Here is a 22,231-nt window from a genome sequence, read left to right on the forward strand (position 1 = left end):
TGTGCTAAGGCAAATCCACGGTTAGAAAAATACTTGGACAAAGGAAGAGGAGAAAAAACTCGTTAAGAGGTTGAAATTCCACTCTTCTGTCACCTTTTTATTCATGGTCACCATTTCTGTCTGATTAGCGACGGCAAAGGAATCAAAGGAATGATTATTGGTACCCACATTGGCTTCATAGGGCAACCCCCTCCCCCCAAAGAAACCATGTAAATCTGCTGCTCTGTGACCTTTTCCTTGTCAGAACACCATGGAGAAGAGGGCTGAGAGCAGGATGGGGGACAGCTCATGACCTTGACATTAGATCTGCTGAGAAGCCGTCTCTCAGGTTTGAGTATGTAGTTAACTAATCCTTGAAAATATGACTTTTTAAAACCCGCACTGTTATTATCCTGTATAATTAATAAGCACCACCGAGCTACGAGTAAAGGACAGGGAGCTTGTTTGGTGAGCCTCAGACTTCTGAGAACAGTTGTTAAGCTGTCTGTTTTCTCTTGAAGTTTCACAGTAATTCCATAATCACTTGCATAGTAATTACAAGTTGTACAAAATTGGTGGCTTTGCACATAAATGAAAAGAATCTGCGGAATAATTTTAAAAAGGCTCCTTGTCACAAAACAGTTCATTTAAATACATTCTCATATGGGAACAGTGAATTTGAGGTCTATATTTATTATACCAAACACTGGATTGGAAAATGGGAGACAGAATACAGTATTTTTCAATCAATTTAATACCTCAATCAGGCGAACGGTATGGGTGACAGGTTTACTAGTAATAGCACAACTAATAACGACAATAATAAAAAACAGATGTTAAGATTTGAAGAATGAAAGAAGAGCTTTAGTGGAGGTGTGTATTGGTCATCTATTCCTGCATAACAAATCCCCCCAAAACTTAGCAGCTTAAACAGTAAACATTGCTTTTATTCCATAGTTTCTGAAGGTCAGGGACCTGGGAGGGACTGGACTGGGTGGTTCTGGCTGTGTCTCGGGAGGCTGCAGTCAGGCTGTTGGCCAGCACATCATCATCAGAAGGTGGACTGGGGCTGGGGGGCCATCTCCAAGCTTACTCACATGGCTGGAGACACAGACCTTGGTTCCTCGCATGTGCTGCTTCCCACAGAGCAAGTGATGCGAGAGGCAGAGACAGATAGACACACCAAGATGGAAGTCCCAGTGTCCCTTATAACAATCTTAAAGTGACATCCCATCACTTCTGATATATTCATTGGTCACACAGACCGACCCTGGTAAATGTGAGAGGACCCATATATAAAGGTGGGGCTATTAGGAGGTGGGGTCCCTGGGGGCCAACTTGGAGGCTGGCTGCCACAAGGTGAGTGGCTCAATATGCTGCTATCTATCTATCTATCTATCTATCTATCTATCTATCTATCAATCATCTATCTATCTATCACCTATCTATCTATCTATCTATCTATCAATCAATCATCTATCTAAATATATTTTTATTGATTTCAGAGAGGAAGAGAGAGGGAGAGAGATAGAAACATCAATGATGAGAGAGCATCATTGATTGGCTGCCTCCTGCATGCCTCACACTGGGGATAGAGCCCACAACCTGGGCATATGCCCCAACAGGGAATCGAACCATGACCTCCACTGAGCCACACTGCCTGGGCCATGCTACTACTATTTATATCTCAGGTGAAAATTTAGGAAAAACTGTCAAGGTTGAGGTTTAATGGTATTTCAGCGTAGCCCTGCGCACAAATCTGTGCGCCAGTAGCTCTCTGCTGCCCTCCTGTAGCTCTCCGCCCGCTGCCCTACCCTCCCGTAGCTGCCCCCGCCCCCTTCCTCCCCCACTCATAGCTTGCTGTCCTGCCTGCTCCTGTAGCTCTCTTGCCACCCGCTTGTAGTTCGCTGCCCCACCCTCCTGCAGATCCGTGGTCTGGTCACGGTCGGTCGGTCGTTACACCTCACGGCGTAATGGATAATTAGCATATTCCTCTCTTATTATATAGGCTATAAATGATCTTGATTTGCTTTTTGGGGGGAGGAATTCAGTAATACAGCTGAAACCAATCAATTTCTTGTAATTTCATTTCAACAATAACATAAACTTTAATTGCACAGAAATTCCTACTTTGTCAGAAAACATAATGCTCTTTAATTTCAGACAACAGGAAAATAATCAGCTGGATAGACAGATTCAATTATACAGGCTATTACTACAGCAGACAAAGCATACTAGTCATCCAGTACTCATTTATTTTTACTATCTCAGGCTGAATGAACACCACTACTGAGAGCTTAACATAAGCCTCACAATACCCTGGGCGTCTGCCATGCTTGCTCTCCAAAACTTTTAGCTTTCTATGACCAACTTCAAAAAGACACATGAAGCAGTCACCTCCTTTCTCCTTCCCATATTATCTATACTATTATAGGAAATTAACCTCTTAATTTTTTAAAAAGAATTTAAAAGAATTATTGATTGATGAGAGAGAGAGAGAGATTTGTTATTTATGCTGTTCCACTTATTTATGCATTCATTGGTTGATTCTTGCATGTGCCCTGATCGGGGATCGAATCCGCAACCTTGAAGTATTGGGACGACACTGTAACCAGCTGGGTCATTGTGGTCAGTTAGTGTTTTGCTCTTGCATTGATTAAACATTTCCCATTTGTCTTTTCTCCTTCCTGCCTAAATTGTAAGCAACTTGAAAAGCACTTGTCACACCTCTTTCTTCCTCCCGTATCCTGTATTATGCCCAAGACAGTCGAAATTTACTTTTCTGTCTCTTTCCTGATGTCTCAGCCTCTCCTTACTCTCATCTTTTTTGTGAGGTCAATATTTTATTATGCTATTAGTAAAATCTATGGTTGACTTGTATAATCATTTAAGATAATTCATACATTCAGCAAACTGACTCTGCATAGAATGAGCTTCAAAGATTACTTTTGGAGTCAGTTGGCATCCACAGATATTTATAAAAGCAATTATTTAGATAAGGACAGGTGATCATTTATTAGTATTTGACTCAAGTGCACTAAATTCTTTGGAAGTTTAGAACAAATAGCTCCAAGGGTGGTACTTCTAGCTGGTGAGCTGCTTGTTGATAGAAAAAGAACATGGGTAAACAGCATAATGTAGCTGCTTCAACATTCAAATTCCAGAGTCCTATGAAAATTTCTGGTAAAGTTGAAATAAATGTGTTAAGGTTTTTGGGGATTATTCCTATATATGTGGTTGAAACAAATTATATATACTTTCTGGACTGAGTCTACAACTTCTTCAGGCGAGGGAAAAATGTGTGAAGGGATTCAACTAGCCCTGACTAAATTAGGGCTCTGAACATAAATCAAGGATTTTAAGTATAATTTTAAATGACACATTAGATCCTAATCTCTTTTATTCAGGAGATCATCTATCTCTTAAAGTGAGAGTTGACACCTGCCTTGTAACATACACCAAAAACAGGGATGGATCACAAACCTAAGGATAAATAGGAATGGCAAAGAAGCACACGGGGACGTGCTCACCTCACGGGTGACAGGGAGGTGTACATTAAAACAATAAGAAGACACTAGAAAAGCTGAAATCGAAAGGTTGACAACACCAAATGTTGGAAAGCGTATGGAACGACTAGAACACTCACACAGTGCTGGTGGGAGTATAAATGGTGTAACTACGTTGGAAATGAATCTGGAAGTTTCTCATAAAGTGAGAAAAATGCCTCTCTGAAATTCCACCTCTAAGTATTTATCCCAAAGAAATGAAAACATATATTCATACAAAGACTTTTACACAATTATCCATAGCAGTTTTACTCATACTAGCTCCAATGGAAACAATTAAACATCAACCAATAGAACAAATGTGATGCATTCATACAATAGAATACTATTCAGCAATGAAAAGGAATGAGTTACTGATGAACTTGAAAACAATAATGATGAACCTTAAAATTATTATACTGAACAAGATAAAACCAAAAAGCCAGATATAAAAGAATACATTCTGTGTGATTGTGTCCTAACAGGCAAAACTAATCAATGGCGAAAAAATCAGAATAGTGGTTGCCTCTGGGGATAGGGAGACAATTGACTAGGAAGGGGCAAAGATTACTTTTTGGTTTGATGAGAATGTTTCTTCTTCATAGGGGTGTAGGTGAAATGGATGTATGCATTTGTTTGTTAAACTGACCACTTAAGATCTGTACATTACACCAGCGGTCGCCAATCTTTTGGACCTCACGGACCACCAGTTGGTGACCGCTGCATTGCACTGTATCTAAATTATATCTCTAGTTAAAAAATATAAAAAAATATAGCGAGCACTAATGGGAAAAGTAAGTTAGATGTAATATAAGCTTTATATATATGTATATATATTCCAGAAACATGGGAAGTTCAAACCAAAGTTATTTCAGTCATGGTAAGAACAGCAGAAACAACACAGGAGGCATTGACCGTGGAGTGCGTATTGCCTGTCAAGCAGAGTACCCAATTTTTACGCATCTAATCTAACCTAACTACAGTATTCCCTGGAGGTAGGCATCACTCTAGCTGCGTGTCATAGGAGAAACTGAACATTAACATGTGGCTTTCCCAAGGTTACAAAGCCAGTTAGTTAAGTGGAGAACAGTAAATGGTATACTAGTACATTAAGTACTGAATGTGTTAGCTGAATGAGTAATACATAGATAGGCATTCCCCAGGACTCTGTAGGAATGAACTTCAATTTAGTTTGTCTCAATCAGTAGGTTAAATATGAAATAGAAAACACCGCAGAGCACTGAAAAAAGACTGTTCGAGAAGGACTTCTTTTGGCACAAGAATACAGGTGTGTGTGTGTGTGTGTGTGTGTGTGTGTGTGTGTGTTGGTGTGTGTGTGTTGGTGTGTCCCTTGGGTTACAATATAAAGTCTATTTTTCATGGTGTTCCTGTCAAATAAGTTGGAAAAACACTAGAATAGAATGAAGAACCCAAAAGTCTGACTCCTGAATCCATGAGTTTAAACTAATTTAAGCTATAATAAATATGTAAAAACTAAAAGTAACTAGGAATCAGTATAATTATTTTAAACTAACTAATGTGATAAGTCTACCAACCAGAAGTTCAGCCTAATATCAAATATACAAAACACAACAAACAAACAAAAACCTCTGTGTCATTAGGGTTAGATAAGCACTGCTGAAGTCCGGGAGAATTTTCCGGACTCTGGGAGCTTCACAGGGCACATGCTTCGGATGCTTTCACTGAACACTTACTTTGCTGGGGACCAAATGTGCTAAATGATGTAGGCGATGCTCTGGGGACACAGATTTGACTAAAGTAAGATTTCATCCTCTGTTTTTAAGGAGCTGACCATTTGCCAGACAAGTTTAAGACCTAACAGCAGAAATAAACAAGTTGCCTTTGCTTGTTAAATGTTTTTTCTTTTTTTTTAATATTTTATTAATTTTTTACAGAGAGGAAGGGAGAGGGATAGAGAGTTAGAAACACCGATGAGAGAGAAACATCGATCAGCTGCCTCCTGCACGCCCCCTACTGGGGATGTGCCCGCAACCAAGGTACGTGCCCTTGACCAGAATCGAACCTGGGACCCTTCAGTCCGAAGGCTGATGCTCTATCCACTTAGCCAAACTGGTCAGGGCGCTTGTTAAATGTTTTCTAAACAATATCATTCATGTTTAAAGGAACACCAAGTACAGTTTGTTTGGTCAGAACTTTCTAAGACTCAGACCTTACACTTACAAGGAAAAGGAAGGAAAAGGCCAACCCTGGAAGTGGGCGGGTTCTGGCAGATAAATGGGACCATCAGCAATTTAACGAATAACAGGAAACACCATGAGGTGGAGAGGGCACACAACCCCAAGCCGGCTCTGAAGTATATATAGAGGCCCAGCCTGCAGACTAACTGTGTGTGATACTTGAAGTAACTGTGACCTTGAACAACCTCCTTCACTAACGATGTGCCAGGCTCTTCCGCTCACTGTGTGGTAACTGCAGAAACTAACTCCGCGATTAAAATACTGAAGAAGAGCTCACTAAATAAGATGGGAAAGGGTATCTTCTTCCTCTTCCAGAGGATTCTGTGGAAGGAGATGTGCAACTGTGGGATGGGTCTGAACTCTCAAACGTCTTTCAAGCAAGATTCTCCCATTACAAACACAGCCTGATACCAACGAAACACGGCAGGAAACCAGCTGCTCAAATGTATGGTCCTGGGAAGGGGCCCCTAGCTTGGCTGAGGAGAAGTGTTACGTTTGGAAGTTTGTTAAGTAAGCGGGAGTAAGAAGTTAAAGTTTATTAGTAAGCAGGAGTAAGAAGTTAAAGTTTATTAAGTAAGCGGGAGTAAGGAGTTAGTGGGGCAGAGGAGGGTGCAGGGCTACGTGGAGACGGGATAGAATGAATAAAGAGGACCCGCATGGCCCAGCTGGTGCGGCTCCGTGGTCGAGCATCGACCCATGAACCAGAAGGTCATGGTTTGATTCCTGACCAGGGCAAATGCCCGGGTTGCTAACTTGATCCCCAGTGTGGGGGGTGCAGGAGGCAGCTGATCAATGATTCTCTCTCATCACTGATGTTTCTCTCTCTCTCTCCCTCTCTCTGAAATCAATAATTGTCTGATATCAGTTACTTGCTATCCACCGTTTTATCACATCACCTTTCACATTACAAATGGTGACATTTAGGGGTTCAAGGTGCCAGAAGAATAAGCAAGTTTCTCATGTAACAGACATGCCTTTGAGGAAAGAAAGGAGGCATTCTGCTTATAAAGTGCTACCTACTGGGAGCACACACCGCTCTCTAGCAGCGGGGAATGTTCCCGAAGGTGGCAGCTGTGGGGGACTTCACTGCATTCATTCAGCCCGAAACTAAAACAAACAGAAAAGGGAAACAGCTTATTCCTGTTCCTTCGACTTCCTCCTATTGTGTCTCGCTTGCATGTGTTAGCCTTGTGATTTGGGATTAATCAGAGGTTATTTCTAGTTGCCCCAATAAAAAAATAAAAAAAAAAAAGGAATGGAGACAACATGCAATTGGCAAGCCGATTCTAAAATTTATATGGAAACACCAAGGACCACGAACAACCAAAACAACTTTAAAAACAACACAACTTGCCCTGGCCAGCTCAGTTTATTAGAGGGTCGTCCCCAAACACCAAGGCCAGGTTGTCCTGATCCCGAGTCAGGGCACACACAAGAACCAACCAATCAATGATTAAATAAGCAGAACAACAAATCAATGTTTCTCTCAAATCGATAAATTTAAAACAACAACACAAGTTGGAGGTTTAACACTACCTGATTAAGACTTACTTTAAGGCCACAGTAATTAGGACAATGCGGTACTGGCATCAAGATAGACAAATACTAGTACATCAATGGAACAGAACAGCGATTCCAAAAATAAACCCACAGACATGAGACACTGATTGTGCCAACGGTGCCAAGGCCGTTCCATAGAGGAAGACAGTCTTTTCAAAAAATGGTGGGAGAACAATCAGATAGATATCCATATGCAAAAAAATAAAAATAAAAAGAGGATTTGGATCCACATGTACCATGTAACAAAATTCATTGAAGTTGATCATAGACTGAAGTATAAAAGTAAAAGCCATAAAATTATCCTATCTAATAAAAGAGTAATATGCAAATTGACCATCACTCCAACACACAAGATGGCTGCCCCCATGTGGACACAAGATAGCTGCCACAAGATGGCCAGCTGGGGAGGGCAGTTGGGAGGGACCAGGCCTGCAAGGGAGGGCAGTTGGGGGCGATCAAGCCTGCAGGGGAGGGCAGTTAGGGGTGACCAGGCTGGCAGAGGAGGGAAGTTGAGGGCAACCTGGCCTGCAGGGAAAGGCAGTTGGGGGGGACCTAGGCCTGCAGGGGAGGGCAGTTAGAGGCAATCAGGCTGGCAGGGGAGCAGTTAGGCATCAATCAGGCTGGCGGGGGAGTGGTTAGGGGATGATCAGGCTAGCAGGCAGAAGCAGTTAGGGGCAATCAGGAAGGCAGGCAGGTGAGCAGTTGGGAGCCAGCAGTCCTGGATAGTGAGAGGGATCCCAGATTGGAGAGGGTGCAGGCTGGGCTGAGGGACACCCCCCCACCCCCGTGCATGAATTTTGTGCACCAGGCCTCTAGTAGTAGAAAATAATAGGAGAAAATCTTTCTGACCTTGGTTTAGGTAAAGATTTCTTACACGTGATACTAAAAGCAAAATCCATAAAAGAATTAATTGGACTTCATTAAAGTGAAAACCTTATGCTTTTCAAAAAGATACAGTTGAGAATGAAAGGACAAGCCACAGACTGGGAGGAAAGGCATATATCTAATAAAGAATGTGCATTCAGACATAGAAGAAATGCTCAAAACTTAATGAGAAAACAAGTAATTCAGTTTAAAAAATGGGCAAAAGATTTGAACAAATACTTCAGCAAAAAGGACAACACAGATGGCAAAGAAGTACATGAAAAGATGCTCAACATCATTAGTAGGGAACTGCAAATTAAAACTGCAATGAAATATTATATACCTACTAGAGGCCTGGTGCACTGGGGTCCCTTGCACCAGTGCACAATTGGGGCCAGGGAGGGTCTGCAGGACGGCTCCAGGGTGTGTCCGGCCCGTCTCACCCAGTCCTGATTGGCTGGACCCCAGCAGCAAGCTAAGCTACCAGTCGGAGCATCTGCCCCCTGGTAGTCAGTGCGCATCATAGCTACCATTGAACGGTTGTTTAGGATTTTCTACAGTATATATAGACTAGAGGCCCGGTGCACAAAATTCCTGCACTAGGGGGGTGGGTCCCTCAGCTGGAAGGCGGACATCCCTCTCCAGCCTGGGACCACTTGCTCCTTACCACCCACCTGCTTGCTGCTCCTGACTGCTGGGCTTGCTGCTCCTTAGCGCTGCCACGGAAGCAGGAGAGACTCCCGCCACCAGTGCTGCACTTGCCAGCTGTGAAACTGGCTTTTGGCTGAGCGGCGCTCTCTCTGTGGGAGCACACTGACCACCAGGGGCAGCTCCTGCATTGAGCGTCTGCCCCCTAGTGGTCAGTGTGCATCATGGTGACTGGTCATTCAACTGTAACAATTGCTTAGGCTTTTATTATATAGACTAGAGGCCTGGTGCATGAAATTCGTGCATGGGGGGAGGGGGGTGTCTCTCAGCCCAGCCTGCACCCTCTCCAATCTGGGACCCCTAAATGGGTGGTTGGACATCCCTCTCACAATCCAGGACTGCTGGCTCCCAACTGCTCTCCTGCCTCTGCCTGATTGCCCCTAACCACTTCTGCCTGTCAGCCTGATCACCCCCTAACCACTCCCCTGCAAGCCTGATGGACGCCTAACTGCTCCCTGGCTGGCCCGATTGCCCCTAACTGCCCTCCCCTGCCAGCCTGGTCACCCCTAACTGCCCTCCCCTGCTGGCCCAGTCACCCCTAGCTGCCCTCCCCTGCTGGCCTGGTCACCCCTAGCTGCCCTCCCCTGCTGGCCCAGTCACCCCTAGCTGCCCTCCCTTGCTGGCCCGGTCACCCCTAGCTGCCCTCCCCTGCAGGCCTGCCCCCCCCAACTGCCCTCCCCTGCAGATCTGTTCTCCCCCAACTGCCCTCCTCTGCTGGCCCGGTCATCCCTAACTGCCCTCCCTGCTGGCCTGATCGCCCACAACTGCCCTCCCCTGCAGGCCTGGTCCCCCGCAACTGCCCTGCTTTGCCATCCTAGTCACCTCCAACTGCCCTCCTCTGCTGGCCTGGTCACCCCTAACTGGCCACAACTGCCCTCCCCTGCAGGCCATCTTGTGGCGGCCATCTTGTGGCAGCCATCTTTGACCACATGGGGGTGGCCATCTTGTGTCTTGGAGTGACAGTCAATTTGCATATTACTCTTTTATTAGATAGGATTAGAGAGGCTAAAATGAAAAGACTGGCTATACCCAGTGTTCGTGAAGATGTGGAACAACTGGAACTCTTACACATGCTGGTGGGAATGTGAAAGGGTATAACCACTTTGGAAAACAGTTTGGCAGTTTCTTAAAAAGTTAAACATGCACCTACCATACAGTAGAGCCATTCCACTCCTAGGTCTTCACCAAAAGAAATGAAAGCTCATGTCCATACAAAGCCTGGTATATGTATGTCCATAGCAGCTGTATTTTTAAGAGTCTCAAACTGAAGCAATAAAAATGTTCATCGGTAGATGAACAGATAGAACACACTGTGGTACATCCATATACTGGACTACTACTCAGCAATAAAAGGAATGAACTACAGTATTAATACAACAACAAGGATGGATCTCAAGATAATTATGCTGAGTGATGGATTTGTTCATCATCTTGATTATAGTAACAGATTCATGGGGAATATATATATCAAAACATCAACTTGTACACATTAAATATGTGCAGCTTACTGTATATCAGTTATACCTCAATAAAGCTGGTTTAAAAAACAAAATATAACAATATGCCAAATCAAACAGAGAAATAAAGAAATCAATGGGAAAAATCCATCCTAAAAAGCGTCCACACTGTCCCTGTATTTCCTGTTTTCATTATAAAGAGAGAAATGGGAATATAATATAACATCTGCTTCATGCCCCAGAGTGCACCCTTAACCCTGCCAGCTGTCTCAAAAGACATGCTTTTGGTTGTGGGGGCGGGGACGGATCAACTCAAAGCCATCAATTCCCATAAGAAAAACAAGCTAACAGGCAAGCCCCGTCGATTAACTAAGATTGAAAGTAATAGGAGGACAGAATATTACAGTATCAGGGAATACAGCGTACTTCATGGAATGTACCTTGTTCCTAAATGCATGGACTTAAAACCTGTGTTCTAATAATAACTAACAGTGAATGAGCTCTGAGCACCTTCAGTAGCATTTGCTCTCATTTAATCCTCACACTGACCACACAAATGTACAGATACTGCTTACAGGGTGAGTAACTGGTCTAAGCTCACACACAACGACTAAATGGCAGAGCTCAAACCTAGGTCTGCCTGATTTGAAAGCTCATGCACCCAACAGCTACACTTAAATGAATGTTCTAGCTGATTGCTTTGGAGAGTACATCGTGATCATTTTTATGTCTCTTTTTTGAAAAGCTAGGATTTCATGTATGGATTTAAAGCAGGAATAAAAAACAACAAACCCGGCCATTCCAACTATAAAAAAAACACATTAAAATATGGCCCAAAATGGCCACTGATTAATTCCCTTCTAAACCGTATTTAATTGGAAAAGTTATTAATATAAATCTAAATCTTATAATTCAACTTCCTAAATAAAACTGTTTGCTTCCTAATTTTCCAATTCTTTTATCTAAGCAGAAACTGGACTTCTCTTAGTTTCAGCTTTTACGTTCATGTGATTTTTATCAAAGGTCTAAATTACCTACCCCAATCCTAAAACCTCTTCTGAAAAATCAACTATCAAAATGAGATCATTTTGGCCAAAGAATAATATTAGATCCAGGCTTATCAAAGCTGAAGAATGCATCCACTTTGAGTCCATTCACAGTATATTCGGATTTTTTCTTTAATGCAAACACTCTTGACAGGCTTACTAATATAGGACAGTGTATGCTGCTTGCTAAATTCAATTTTACCTCCCTCATCTCAGCCCAGCCTTTATAATAATCTGCTTCCATTACAGGCACAAAACCATGACCAAAAGCAGATGTCAGCTCTGCTTACAGTGAACTTGTGGTGTTGAGCTATAGACCTTACCTAATACTTTTTGTTTTGTTCTATATCTTTGCCATTTTATAATTATTACTAGAGGCCCGATGCACAAAATTCGTGCAAGAGCCTTGGCCCTGGCCGCTGCCCGCCACGCCCCTGCCCGCCGCTGCCGCCATGGCCGGGGCTCTCTGCCACCTCTGCCGCGACCCCCGCCCACTGCTGCTTTGTCTGGAAAGAAGGATGTCCGGAAGGACATCCAGTCTAATTAGCATATTCCACTTTTATTATTTTAAGAATATTTTCAGCAAAAGTACAGGCAGACCTCAGAAATATTGCAGGTTCAATTCCAGACCACTGCAATAAAGTGAGTATCGCAATAAAGCGAGTCACATGAATTTGTTGGTTTCCCAATGCATATCAAAGTTATGTTTAGCCCTGGCTAGTGCAGCTCAGTTGGTTGAGCATTGTCCCATGCACCGAGGTCGCTGGTTTGATTCCAGGTGCCTGGGCTGCAGGCTCAATTCCCAGGAGGCAGCCGATCCAAGTTTCTCTCTCTCTCCCTCAACCTTCCTCTCTGTCTAAAATCAATAAGATCATATTTAAACATTTTTAAAAAGTTATGTTTACACTGTACTATAGTCTTCTAAGTATGCAATAGCATTATATCTAAAAAACAAGGTACATACCTTAATTAAAAATACTTTATCGCTAATAATGCTAACCATCATCTCAGCCTTCAGTGAGCCATAATCTTTTGTGGCAGGGTTGCCCCAAACCTTCAATTTGTAAAAAACGCATTATCTGCAAAGCACAATACTAAAGCGAAGCACAATAAAACAAGACAAGACTGTAAATCATTTGTTGTTTCAGCACAGACCTATATATAACATTTGGATTTTTAATTTTTAACCCCTGGCTGCTTAAAAAACTCAAAACAGTTAAACCAGAGTGTAACTAAATATATTTCTAACTTTGTCCTGTCTACCATGTTTTTGTCTATAAATCTTCTTGCTTGGAGAATTCTGCAATGGCCGTGGGCCAGAAACAACAAAACTCAACCCTACGCTTTAAAAGTTATACCTGTTTTATGGTGGAGACATCAGGGGAAAGGAATTCAAGCCTCCTCAAGTTAATTCTACATGGAAGTTGTAATACTTTAACATTTATTACTGTATAAGCAATTTAAATAATGCTTTAACATAACATGGTACTAGTAAATATGGGGGAGATTCTACTTTGCCATAGCTAAGTGTGTCTTTGCATCTGATCTAAGATGTGCAGATATACCCAATGTGGAAGAGTCATTAATGAACTATTTGATTTAACTTTTATTCGCAGTCAAATCTACTTTTCTAAGTTTCTAAATGGCTATCGATCAGGGTTCCCCCGTCTTCTGGAGGAGCAGACCAGCTCGGCAGCCATTTCCTCGATTTGCCTGGAATTAATGAGCTGAGCACTCTAGCTAAATGGTGTGATCCAGCCCAGCCTTCCTGGGACACAGTTCATCAGCAGTGTGATTCGCTTTCACTGTGGACGGGATTTCTCCAGTGTTTTCATTCACGAAAAGAAAGTGGTCAGAGGGAAAGACTTTCATAAAGAATGTTTTCCTGTGATGTAATCCTTTCTAAAACAGAAAATCACTTTATATAAAGTCCAATTAAGTCCAAATACAGTATAAATGGTCTCTGTATAACAATTAGACTTCAAATACAGAAGAGGCTGAATATTACATTATTTTCTATTGGCCTCCCTGGTTCTATGCCAAACATGTCTTGGCTGCAACAGAAGAATGAAGAGGCTTTTGTATATGGGGGAGAAAAAGGAACAGAACTATGGGGGCTCAGAAGGGTATAGTTGCAACCTGGCGCTTTGCAGAAAATTTGGAAAATGAGTAAAGCTCTTATAATTACAACTCTAGCCCTAGCTGGTTTGGCTCAATGGATAGAGTGTGGGTCTGTGGACTGAAGGGTCCCTGGTTTGATTCCAATCAAGGGCACATGCCCAAGATGTGGGCTCGATCCCCAGTAGGGAGTGTGTAGGAGGCAGCTGATCAACGATTCTCTCTCATCATTGATGTTTATATATATATATATATATATATATATATATATATATATATATAGCAATATTTAAAATATTAAAAAAAAATTACAACTCTATAGGTAGGATCTACTTACACACTCTGGGAACTTGATAACATATTCCTGTATAAACCTAACCCTTGTCAATGTGACCTACTATTTATTTAGCAGCTACAATGAACCATAGGTTTTGTTCAGAGATGTAAGACATTAGATTTTATGTCCAGGAAAAACCTTCTATTTTGAAGGTAAGAAGAAGAAAAAAAAAAGATAAGCTATTTTACTTAAACAAAAAGGAAAAAGCATAACAGCTATTTAGAACACAGACCAAAACCTTTCAACTCACTACCATGCCAGGTGGCTCCGTTGGTTGGAGTGTTGTCCCATATACCAAAAAGGTTGCAGGTTTGATTCCTAGTCAGGGTACAACATAGGTTGCAGGTTCGATCCCTGGTTGGGGGTACACGGGAGGTAACCGATGGATGTTTCTCTCTCACACTGATGTTTCTCTCTCTCTCAATCAATTAAAAAAAAAAAAAACACCCACAGAAAATATATCCTCGGGTGAGAATATACTAAAAGGAATAAAATGAGTAAGCTGCCATATTAGTCAATAAGTTTAATAAGTGTTTGCTGTTAAGCAAGAGTTACTGAAATAATGCAGTAAATCCTGATGTATTACAGAATCAAAACGAAGAAACAAACACTATCCCACAAATAAAAGGAGGTTTCATTGTAACTTTGAGGCATCTGTTATGGCAGTTGCTTTTTCCCAAAGGACTGAAACAATTTGGAGCCCAGTTGCTACTTACTTTATCTAACAATAGACTGTGAAAGATGTATGACTCCTGGGGAGGCTAAACTCATACAGCTTAAGCCTCAGAGATAACTTTATTACCCATCCGTATGCACTGACTAGATACAACACTTGTGCTGGACTCTGAATGGTATTGCATATCAAAATGCTCCCTTAATTATAGCTCTAGCTTCTCAAGCTCTAGGCAGCTCAACTAAAATTGGATCCCTGCAGAAAAAATATATTTTAGGGAAACGTGCACCAAGCACCTACGCATCTGTTAACATTAAAACCAGAAGGCGGCATACATTAAGGCATACATAAGAACAGGCTGTAAAATTTAGTAATTCACAACATTCACTTTGAAATATTATGGCAATCTTTTAAAGCTACATACCACAATGGCACAATCAGTTCCTCTATTCAACAGACATTTATTGAGCACCTATGTACCGGGCACTATGCTGGGTGCTGAGGACATAAAGATTAGCAAAACAGACATATAAAGCTCCATAGGTTTGTATGGTTTCTAAGGCTGAAAAGCAAAGAGAAAATAAGGTCGTCCTTTGATTTTTTTTTTTTCCCATTAGAGGCAGTCATCCCCAAACCCCTACCCCAGTTATGGGGGCGCTGAGGCCCACAAGTTTTTGTGTAGGTCACCTGTGATATTTATGGGCAACTGCTTCCTGGAGTCCCAGTACGAAGAGTAGCAGGCCCTCCGGAGAGTCTATTTAATGCACTGCTACACTATGCAGTTTCATAAACTCTGATGGCTATTTATACGATTGCTGCGCCTGGAAATGCTTTCTGAGTTCTAAAGGGGGTCACCACGAACAAAGTTCTTCCTGGCTCGGCCGAGGAGTGAGGGACACTCTGCCAGTTCTTAGTGGATGACTCCTATGGTGAGGAGAATAGGAGAACAGGGGAAGGAAGTGGGAGAAACAACAGGCATTGGGAGTGAGGGTTAGGAACCAGCTCAAACTCCCCCCAGTCCTCCTTTTCCTTTTCTCCTCACTGATCAGATAAGCATGGGGGAAGAAAGGGGAGGGTGTCCTGGGTTTAAGCAGGTTAGGACTGCTGGTATCAGGGACAGGGTGAAGGGAAACAGAATACAGTGTTCAGGGAAAGGAAGAGCATCACCAACAGTGTCAAAAGAGAAGGTCTGTGAATGTGACAGAAATGAGTCACCATCCAGAGTGAATAATGATACACGTAGTACATGTTGGCAGGGGCGTCATTAAAAAATTGGGCATTGCCCGGTTTGGCTCAGTGGATAGAGCGTTGGCCTGCGGACTGAAGGGTCCCAGGTTCGATTCCGGCCAAGGGCATGTACCTTGGTTGCTGGCACATCCTCAGTAGGAGGTAGCTGATTGATGTTTCTCTCTCATCAAATGTTTCTAACTCTCTATCCTTCCCCCTGCCTCTCTGTAAAAAATCAATAAAATATATTTTAAAAAAATTGGGCATTGTTGAGGGCATCCAGAGACATCCAATCCAAAGATTAGTAACCACTGACTGTTTCTTGGATACGGGAACATGATATGCACTGACAGACTATAACTAAAGGGAAAAAAAGAAATGAACCCTACATTTTTGGAGATTTTGCAATGCCATGGAAATTGTAGTGTTACATATCAATATTAGTTATTAATGATTTATTTTATTTTTAATATGTTTTTATTGATTTTAGAGAGGAGGAGGAGGAGGGAGGGAGGGAGAGGGAGAGAGAGAGAAGAGAGAGAGAAATAGAGAAACATCGATGGGCTACCTCCTGCACGCTCCCCACTGGGGATGGGAACCTGCAACTCAGGCATGTGCCCCACTCGGGAATCGAACCATGACCTCTTATTGCAGACAAGGAAGCTTTGCTCGAGACAAATGGAATGACTGGACTGAGGTCACACATTTATGCTCTGGCATGACAGGCAGACTCAGGCAACGAACTTTAACATATGTGACTGGGCATGTGTCAAAGGCATAAACATATGATTTTATTTAGAAATCACAGGGAAGTCATGTAAGACTGAGGCAAGGAGGGAAGGAAAGGCAGGCTCCCTCCCCCCACATCGTAGGGGAAGTGCCTCATGCACTCTGGAGAGATGAAAGCACTGACAGTGACTTATCACACATTTCAAAGCTCCAGGAAGACACACAAGCAACAGTTTCCAGTGAAAAACTGCCCTGAAGCGTATTTAATTAGATAGAAATGTCAGTCTTTTTCAGTCCGCCTTAAATAACATAAATTAATGTCACTCAAAACTTAACAGCATGTAGAAATAACGGGTTTAGATTTCATTTTTATCACAATTATAATTTCAGAGTAATACCAGAAAAGACTACCCAGATTGCGTAAAGGAACACATTTGCTCTGTTTCAGTGCAGGCAGGGAGGAGAGACAAGCTCAAGAACAGAAAAGGTGCAGCCTTTTGTATGAACCCTAATGAGTGGGTTACTTAGGAAGTCACTGATTCTCTAAGCCCCCAGAAAGGCAAAGAGAAAATGATCTTTGTTGCTATAAGGAAATCTTCAACAAAGGCGTTTCATATGAACTCACATGATATATTAACATAATATCTATAATAATAAAAGCGTAATATGCTCATTAGACCGGATGACCTTCTGGACGAAGCCGGGGCTGTGAGGGAAGCCCAGGTCCCAGGTGTCTACCGGCAGCCGGAGGGAAGCCTGGGTCCCGGGTGCCAGAGGGAAGCCGGTGCCGGCAGCCAGGGGAAGGAAGGCCTACTCTTGCACGAATTTCGTGCATCGGGCCTCTAGTTTCATATAAAGAGCTAGGGTACTTTTGAAAAAAATGTAGTAAAGCACTTCATAAACCTAATGAACTTTAGGATGTACATCAATATAACCTCTAACTATAATTTTAACTATAAAAATCTTCCTAGCTATTTAGACACTCAGTTACTCTCTTCAGCATGCTCAAGTCTCCTCCTCTTTGGCCATTTCCCGCCTCCTTCTGGAGTGTCATTGTCCTACTACTCACACAGACACCCTTAAGATCTGGTCTCCCCCTCCTCAAATATCATCTCAAGCCAGACTGGGGCCTGCCCTGAGTGGCTCAGTGGTTCAGTGTTGATTCCTAGTCAGGGCACATGCCCAGATTGCAGGCTTAGTCCCCAGTGTGGGGTGTGCAGGAGGCAGCCAATTGATGATTCTCATCAATGATGTTTCTCTCTCTCTCTCTCTCCTTCTCCCTTCCTCTCTGAAATCAATAAAAATATATATTTAAAAAAAAGACAGATTGGAAAAACATCCTTACTACGATGTAAAAATTTATGACACTTAAAAGGAGTTGTTCCCCACCCCTTCTATTTTTTAAAAAATTAGACTATAGCCCTAGCGGGTTTTGGTCAGTGGATAGAGCATCAGCCTGCAGACTGAAGGGTCCCAGGTTCGATTCTGGTCAAGGGCACATGCCAGGTTGTGGACTTGATCCCCAGTGGGGGGCATGCAGGAGGCAGCTGATCAATGATTCTCTCTCATCATTGATGTTTCTATCTCTCTCTCCCTCTCCCTGCTCTCTGAAATCAGTAAAAAAAAAAAAAAAAAAAAAAAAAAAAAATTAGACTATATATTTTAGAGCAGTTTTAGGTTTACAACAAAATTGGGTAAAAAGTACAGTTAACAACCTTCCCCTTTTTCATTTTAATGGATATCAAATACTGAAACAAAAGTAGGATTTTTTAATCTGGGGTCTAGAGAATCCATGGATGGTCTTCATGGGGTCCTTGATCTCATAGATATTATATCCTGAATTGTGGTATATGGGTGTATATACATTTTTGGGGGGGTTGCATATACTTTTTTTTAAAAAGAAAACCTCACCCAAGGCCAAGGGTATGTTTTTAAAATCGATTTGAGAGAGAGAGAGAGAGAGAGAGAGAGAGAGAGAGAGAGAGAGAGAGAGCCACCCGGCCATGGCTGTATATACATTTTTTTAAGGAAGCAGGTCTCAGCAGGCTATCAAGGGGATGGCATTCAAACATAGCTAAGACCACTGAGCTAACCAATGAAGTTCAAGGTCCAGACATCAGGTAGAGAGATCAAAGGAACTATTTTGGGGACAGAAAGGCTTCACCGGTGTCCCTAAAACACCACCACACAGGGGGCTGCCACTCCAAGTGCCAGTAAGTATACCCAGGCCTCTGACTTCACCAGGACTATAGAAATACCCTGGTTAAATAAATTACAACCAATGAAACAACTTTCAAAAAACATATGATGACATCTCCTTTTCCCCTTATTAACATACCTTTAAAGCTTCTATAACAAGGTCCCTGGCTTCTAGCTCTCCTTCAAGAATACTGAACAGTGTTAGGAGTTCAGGCTTGCTGAGTTTTTCCAGATTCATCCTGAAGGCCTAAAACAGAGACACAATCAGACAATCTCTGAAGACAGAGTTAACTGATATGATCAAAGAGGAATAAATTGAGACAGACAAGGAGTATAACTATTACAGTATAAAACGCTTTCAGAAAATAAAATTCACTTTATTGATTTCATCACTACTCACAAAATACATTTTATCATTTTTTCCTCTAGGCATATTTGCAAGCATCCTAGAAAGTCTCAGAATGAGTTAGTCACTAATTTTGTTCACTAGAAATTCAGGTAAAATTGTGTTACAATTAATAGTATTTCACCAAAAATTGTTATACCATAAAAAGATTTCCCACCTTTAGATAACCAGATTCAAAACCCGTATATAGCCGAAACCGGTTTGGCTCAGTGGATAGAGCGTCAGCCTGCGGACTGAAGGGTCCCGAGTTCGATTCCGGTCAAGGGCATGTACCTTGGTTGCGGGCACATCCCCAGTGGGAGGTGTGCAGGAGGCAGCTGATAGATGTTTCTCTCTCATCGATGTTTCTGGCTCTCTATCCCTCTCCCTTCCTCTCTGTGAAATATCAATAAAATATATTAAAAAAAAAAAAATTAAAAAAAAAAAAAAAAAAAAAAAACCCGTATATAAAACATGCTGGCATCCCTCTGAAATTGGTTGAAATGAAATTTGAGCAAAGATAATGTTCGCTGGGGTTATGGGAGAGATTTTTCTTTTAAATTGTCTACTTTCAGAGAGAATATCACAATATTTATATTTCATATAGCAAAATAAGACTTAAATGCAACTAATATGCAAAAATAATTTTAAATAACTTCTTAAAAATACATTGTTTTAAACATCTTTTTTAAAAAATGTATTTTATTGATTTTTTACAGAGAGGAAGGGAAAGGGACAGAAGTTAGAAACATCGATGAGAGAGAAACATCGATCAGCTGCCTCCTGCACACCTCCTACTGGGGATGTGCCCGCAACCAAGGTACATGCCTGTGACCAGAATCGAACCTGGGTCCTTTCAGTCCGCAGGCTGATGCTCTATCCATTGAGCCAAACCAGTTAGGGCTGTTTTAAACATCTTAATTGGCCAGACTACTGAATGTATTTTACTTAAGTTCACATTTCTATAAGGAATTGTATCTTTTGAAATATGTTAAATGGGAAATCTCATGGCACAAATTCTATCTTTTCCACGAGATTAATTTCTCACAAACCACACATAGAAATTAGATGGCTGTTTTAGGGTCTTTTGACCAGCATTTATGGTAAAATACATTTTATAACTTCCAAAGTAGAGCAAATACTACTTTCCTATAGTTTTCTGTAGAATGATTCACGGCATGACTGGTTCACACACCCTCCAGTAATTCCCAACTCTTAAGAGAACATTAAATTTTAGGAGGCACACAAAAGACTCATTGATTCCCTCCAGAGCTATGCCTTCAGGTGAAGGAAAACATGGAGAAAACTCTTACTTCACTGTGTTGTTAGATTATGTTTTGAGACATGCTGTACAAATCTTTTCGCCACATGGTAAAATATGTTCAATGTAACTTCACCTTTAAAGGGCTAACTTTCTAACGAGGGAGTTTTAGCGATGAGTAAGTAATTCTCACATCAGTGTTAGAGAGATATCTCAAAGCAGTTATTTTTTTATTTTTTAAAGACTAGTTTACTGATTTTGAGAGAAAGAGGAAGGGAGAGGGAGAAAGAGAAACATGGATGGGAGAGCGTAACATTGATGGGCTGCCTCCTGCACGCCCCCTCTTGAGAAGCAAGTCCTCAACTCAGGCATATTCCCGGACCAGAAATCGAACTGGGAACCTTTCGGTACATGGGATGGTGCCCAACCAATTGAGCCACAACGGCCAGGGCTGACAGCAGTTATTTTAAAAATAAGAACTAAAAAACAACAATAAACCTCATAAAGCTAAACTTAATATAGATGGAATGTTGGAAAGAGCACGTGGCATTGCAATCAGAGAGATGCCAGGCCTGCATCTTCCTGGTTGTGTAACTTGGGGCAAGTTTTCAGAGTATCACCTTTCTTATCTGAAAGGGGGCTGATGCTATCTAACCCACAGCGTTACTGTGCAGATTGCGTTAATAAAAGTAGAATGCATTGCCAAGTTCCTGATACAAACTGAAGGACGGTTTAATTATTAATCACTACTATCCTCTCTCATTTTCCAACGCAATTCAAAGAACACTATTACCACAGTTAGGGGCAGCCAAGACCAGTGACCTCAGAAATACCGTCAGCGGCCCTTTGTAAAAAGGCGCCAGCATCCTGAGGGAAGAATGGCGAGGACGAAGCTGCCAGCTGAGTCACCTGGCTTGTTATCTCTACATTTGTAAATCACTGCTGCACACAAATGTTAATATCTGGAACATTTTGCTAATATGTACCAACCCATTTAGCTTAGTGTCTGCATGAAGTGAATACAATAACAAATATGACACAGAAGGAAAAAAAGGGCCACAGCTGTATAATAATTCAAAACCCAACAGATCTGTTTTTGTATATTCCAATAATCTTTCTTTATAAATATTAAAATTTAGCAGCTCTTTGCTTTTCTATTCATTTGAACGTAATCTCAATACACAAGACAATGCAATACATTTTTGCATGAAATATAAATGGAAGATAGTAAAACTGCCTTATGTTTTAGGATGGCAGGGATATTGCTGAGGATGGGGGTGGGGGTGGGGTAGGGGTAGGGGACGATGGGGGTTTTACTGACCTGATAATTGGCAGTCACACTTCAGTCCTCAAGTAGAAACTCTTAAAGTTTTCTTCAGTTAAAATTTGGGAAAACTGACAAATATATTTAAAATGCCGTCAACATGGTGAAAAAGTGTCCAATGCTGCAAGACAGTAAGAAATTTATTGCCTGTGTGACCACACTATAAACAATTTCTAAATCTCATGAATGTCAACTGTGTCATTAGGATGATGAGGCCTGACAGCTGGAGGTTGATTCGAACAACAAAGAGGAAAATAGCCACTTCTTCAAGTTGAAGCTGAGTAATACAGGACAAATAGCAGGGACCCGACTTCCCCTATGCAATTACAGTTAGGGTAGGTGAGGGCTTTCAGAACCTTTTTTACTTTAAGGTGTCCATTGCCATTTCAAGGACTAACTTATGCATGTCTCTAGAAGAGACTGACTTTCTTTCCCTGAACGGACAAAAGCCTGTTTGCTTGAGTCACCATGACTTAGGCACAACGGACAAAGAAAAATAAATATAACTGAATTTTTCAAATTGCCAAATCCATGAGAGGAGAATTCTCATCCCCTCACCTCCTGCCAGTCAAAAACCAAATAAAGCAACCTGTCACCATC

The 22,231-nt window shown here is 41.7% G+C and overlaps 2 protein-coding genes across 4 annotated transcripts in view; one reads left to right on the plus strand and one right to left on the minus strand.

Annotated features, from left to right (window-relative positions):
* The window catches only part of ST7L (suppression of tumorigenicity 7 like), a 219,620-nt gene that overhangs the window by 115,369 nt on the left and 82,020 nt on the right, over positions 1 to 22,231 (plus strand). The gene's annotated exons all lie outside the window — the stretch shown is intronic.
* The window catches only part of CTTNBP2NL (CTTNBP2 N-terminal like), a 45,175-nt gene that overhangs the window by 11,735 nt on the left and 11,209 nt on the right, over positions 1 to 22,231 (minus strand). Inside the window, exons 2-3 of the mRNA XM_080648964.1 lie at positions 21,629 to 21,752; positions 18,801 to 18,908 (exon numbers count right to left, since the gene is read on the minus strand). Of these exons, the coding sequence (XP_080505090.1) occupies positions 18,801 to 18,899 (99 nt within the window). The 5' untranslated portion in view covers positions 18,900 to 18,908; positions 21,629 to 21,752. The remainder of the gene's footprint in view (positions 1 to 18,800; positions 18,909 to 21,628; positions 21,753 to 22,231) is intronic.

The sequence above is a fragment of the Plecotus auritus genome (genome assembly GCF_963455305.1).
Source record: "Plecotus auritus genome assembly, chromosome: 12".
NCBI classification, from domain to species: domain Eukaryota; kingdom Metazoa; phylum Chordata; class Mammalia; order Chiroptera; family Vespertilionidae; genus Plecotus; species Plecotus auritus.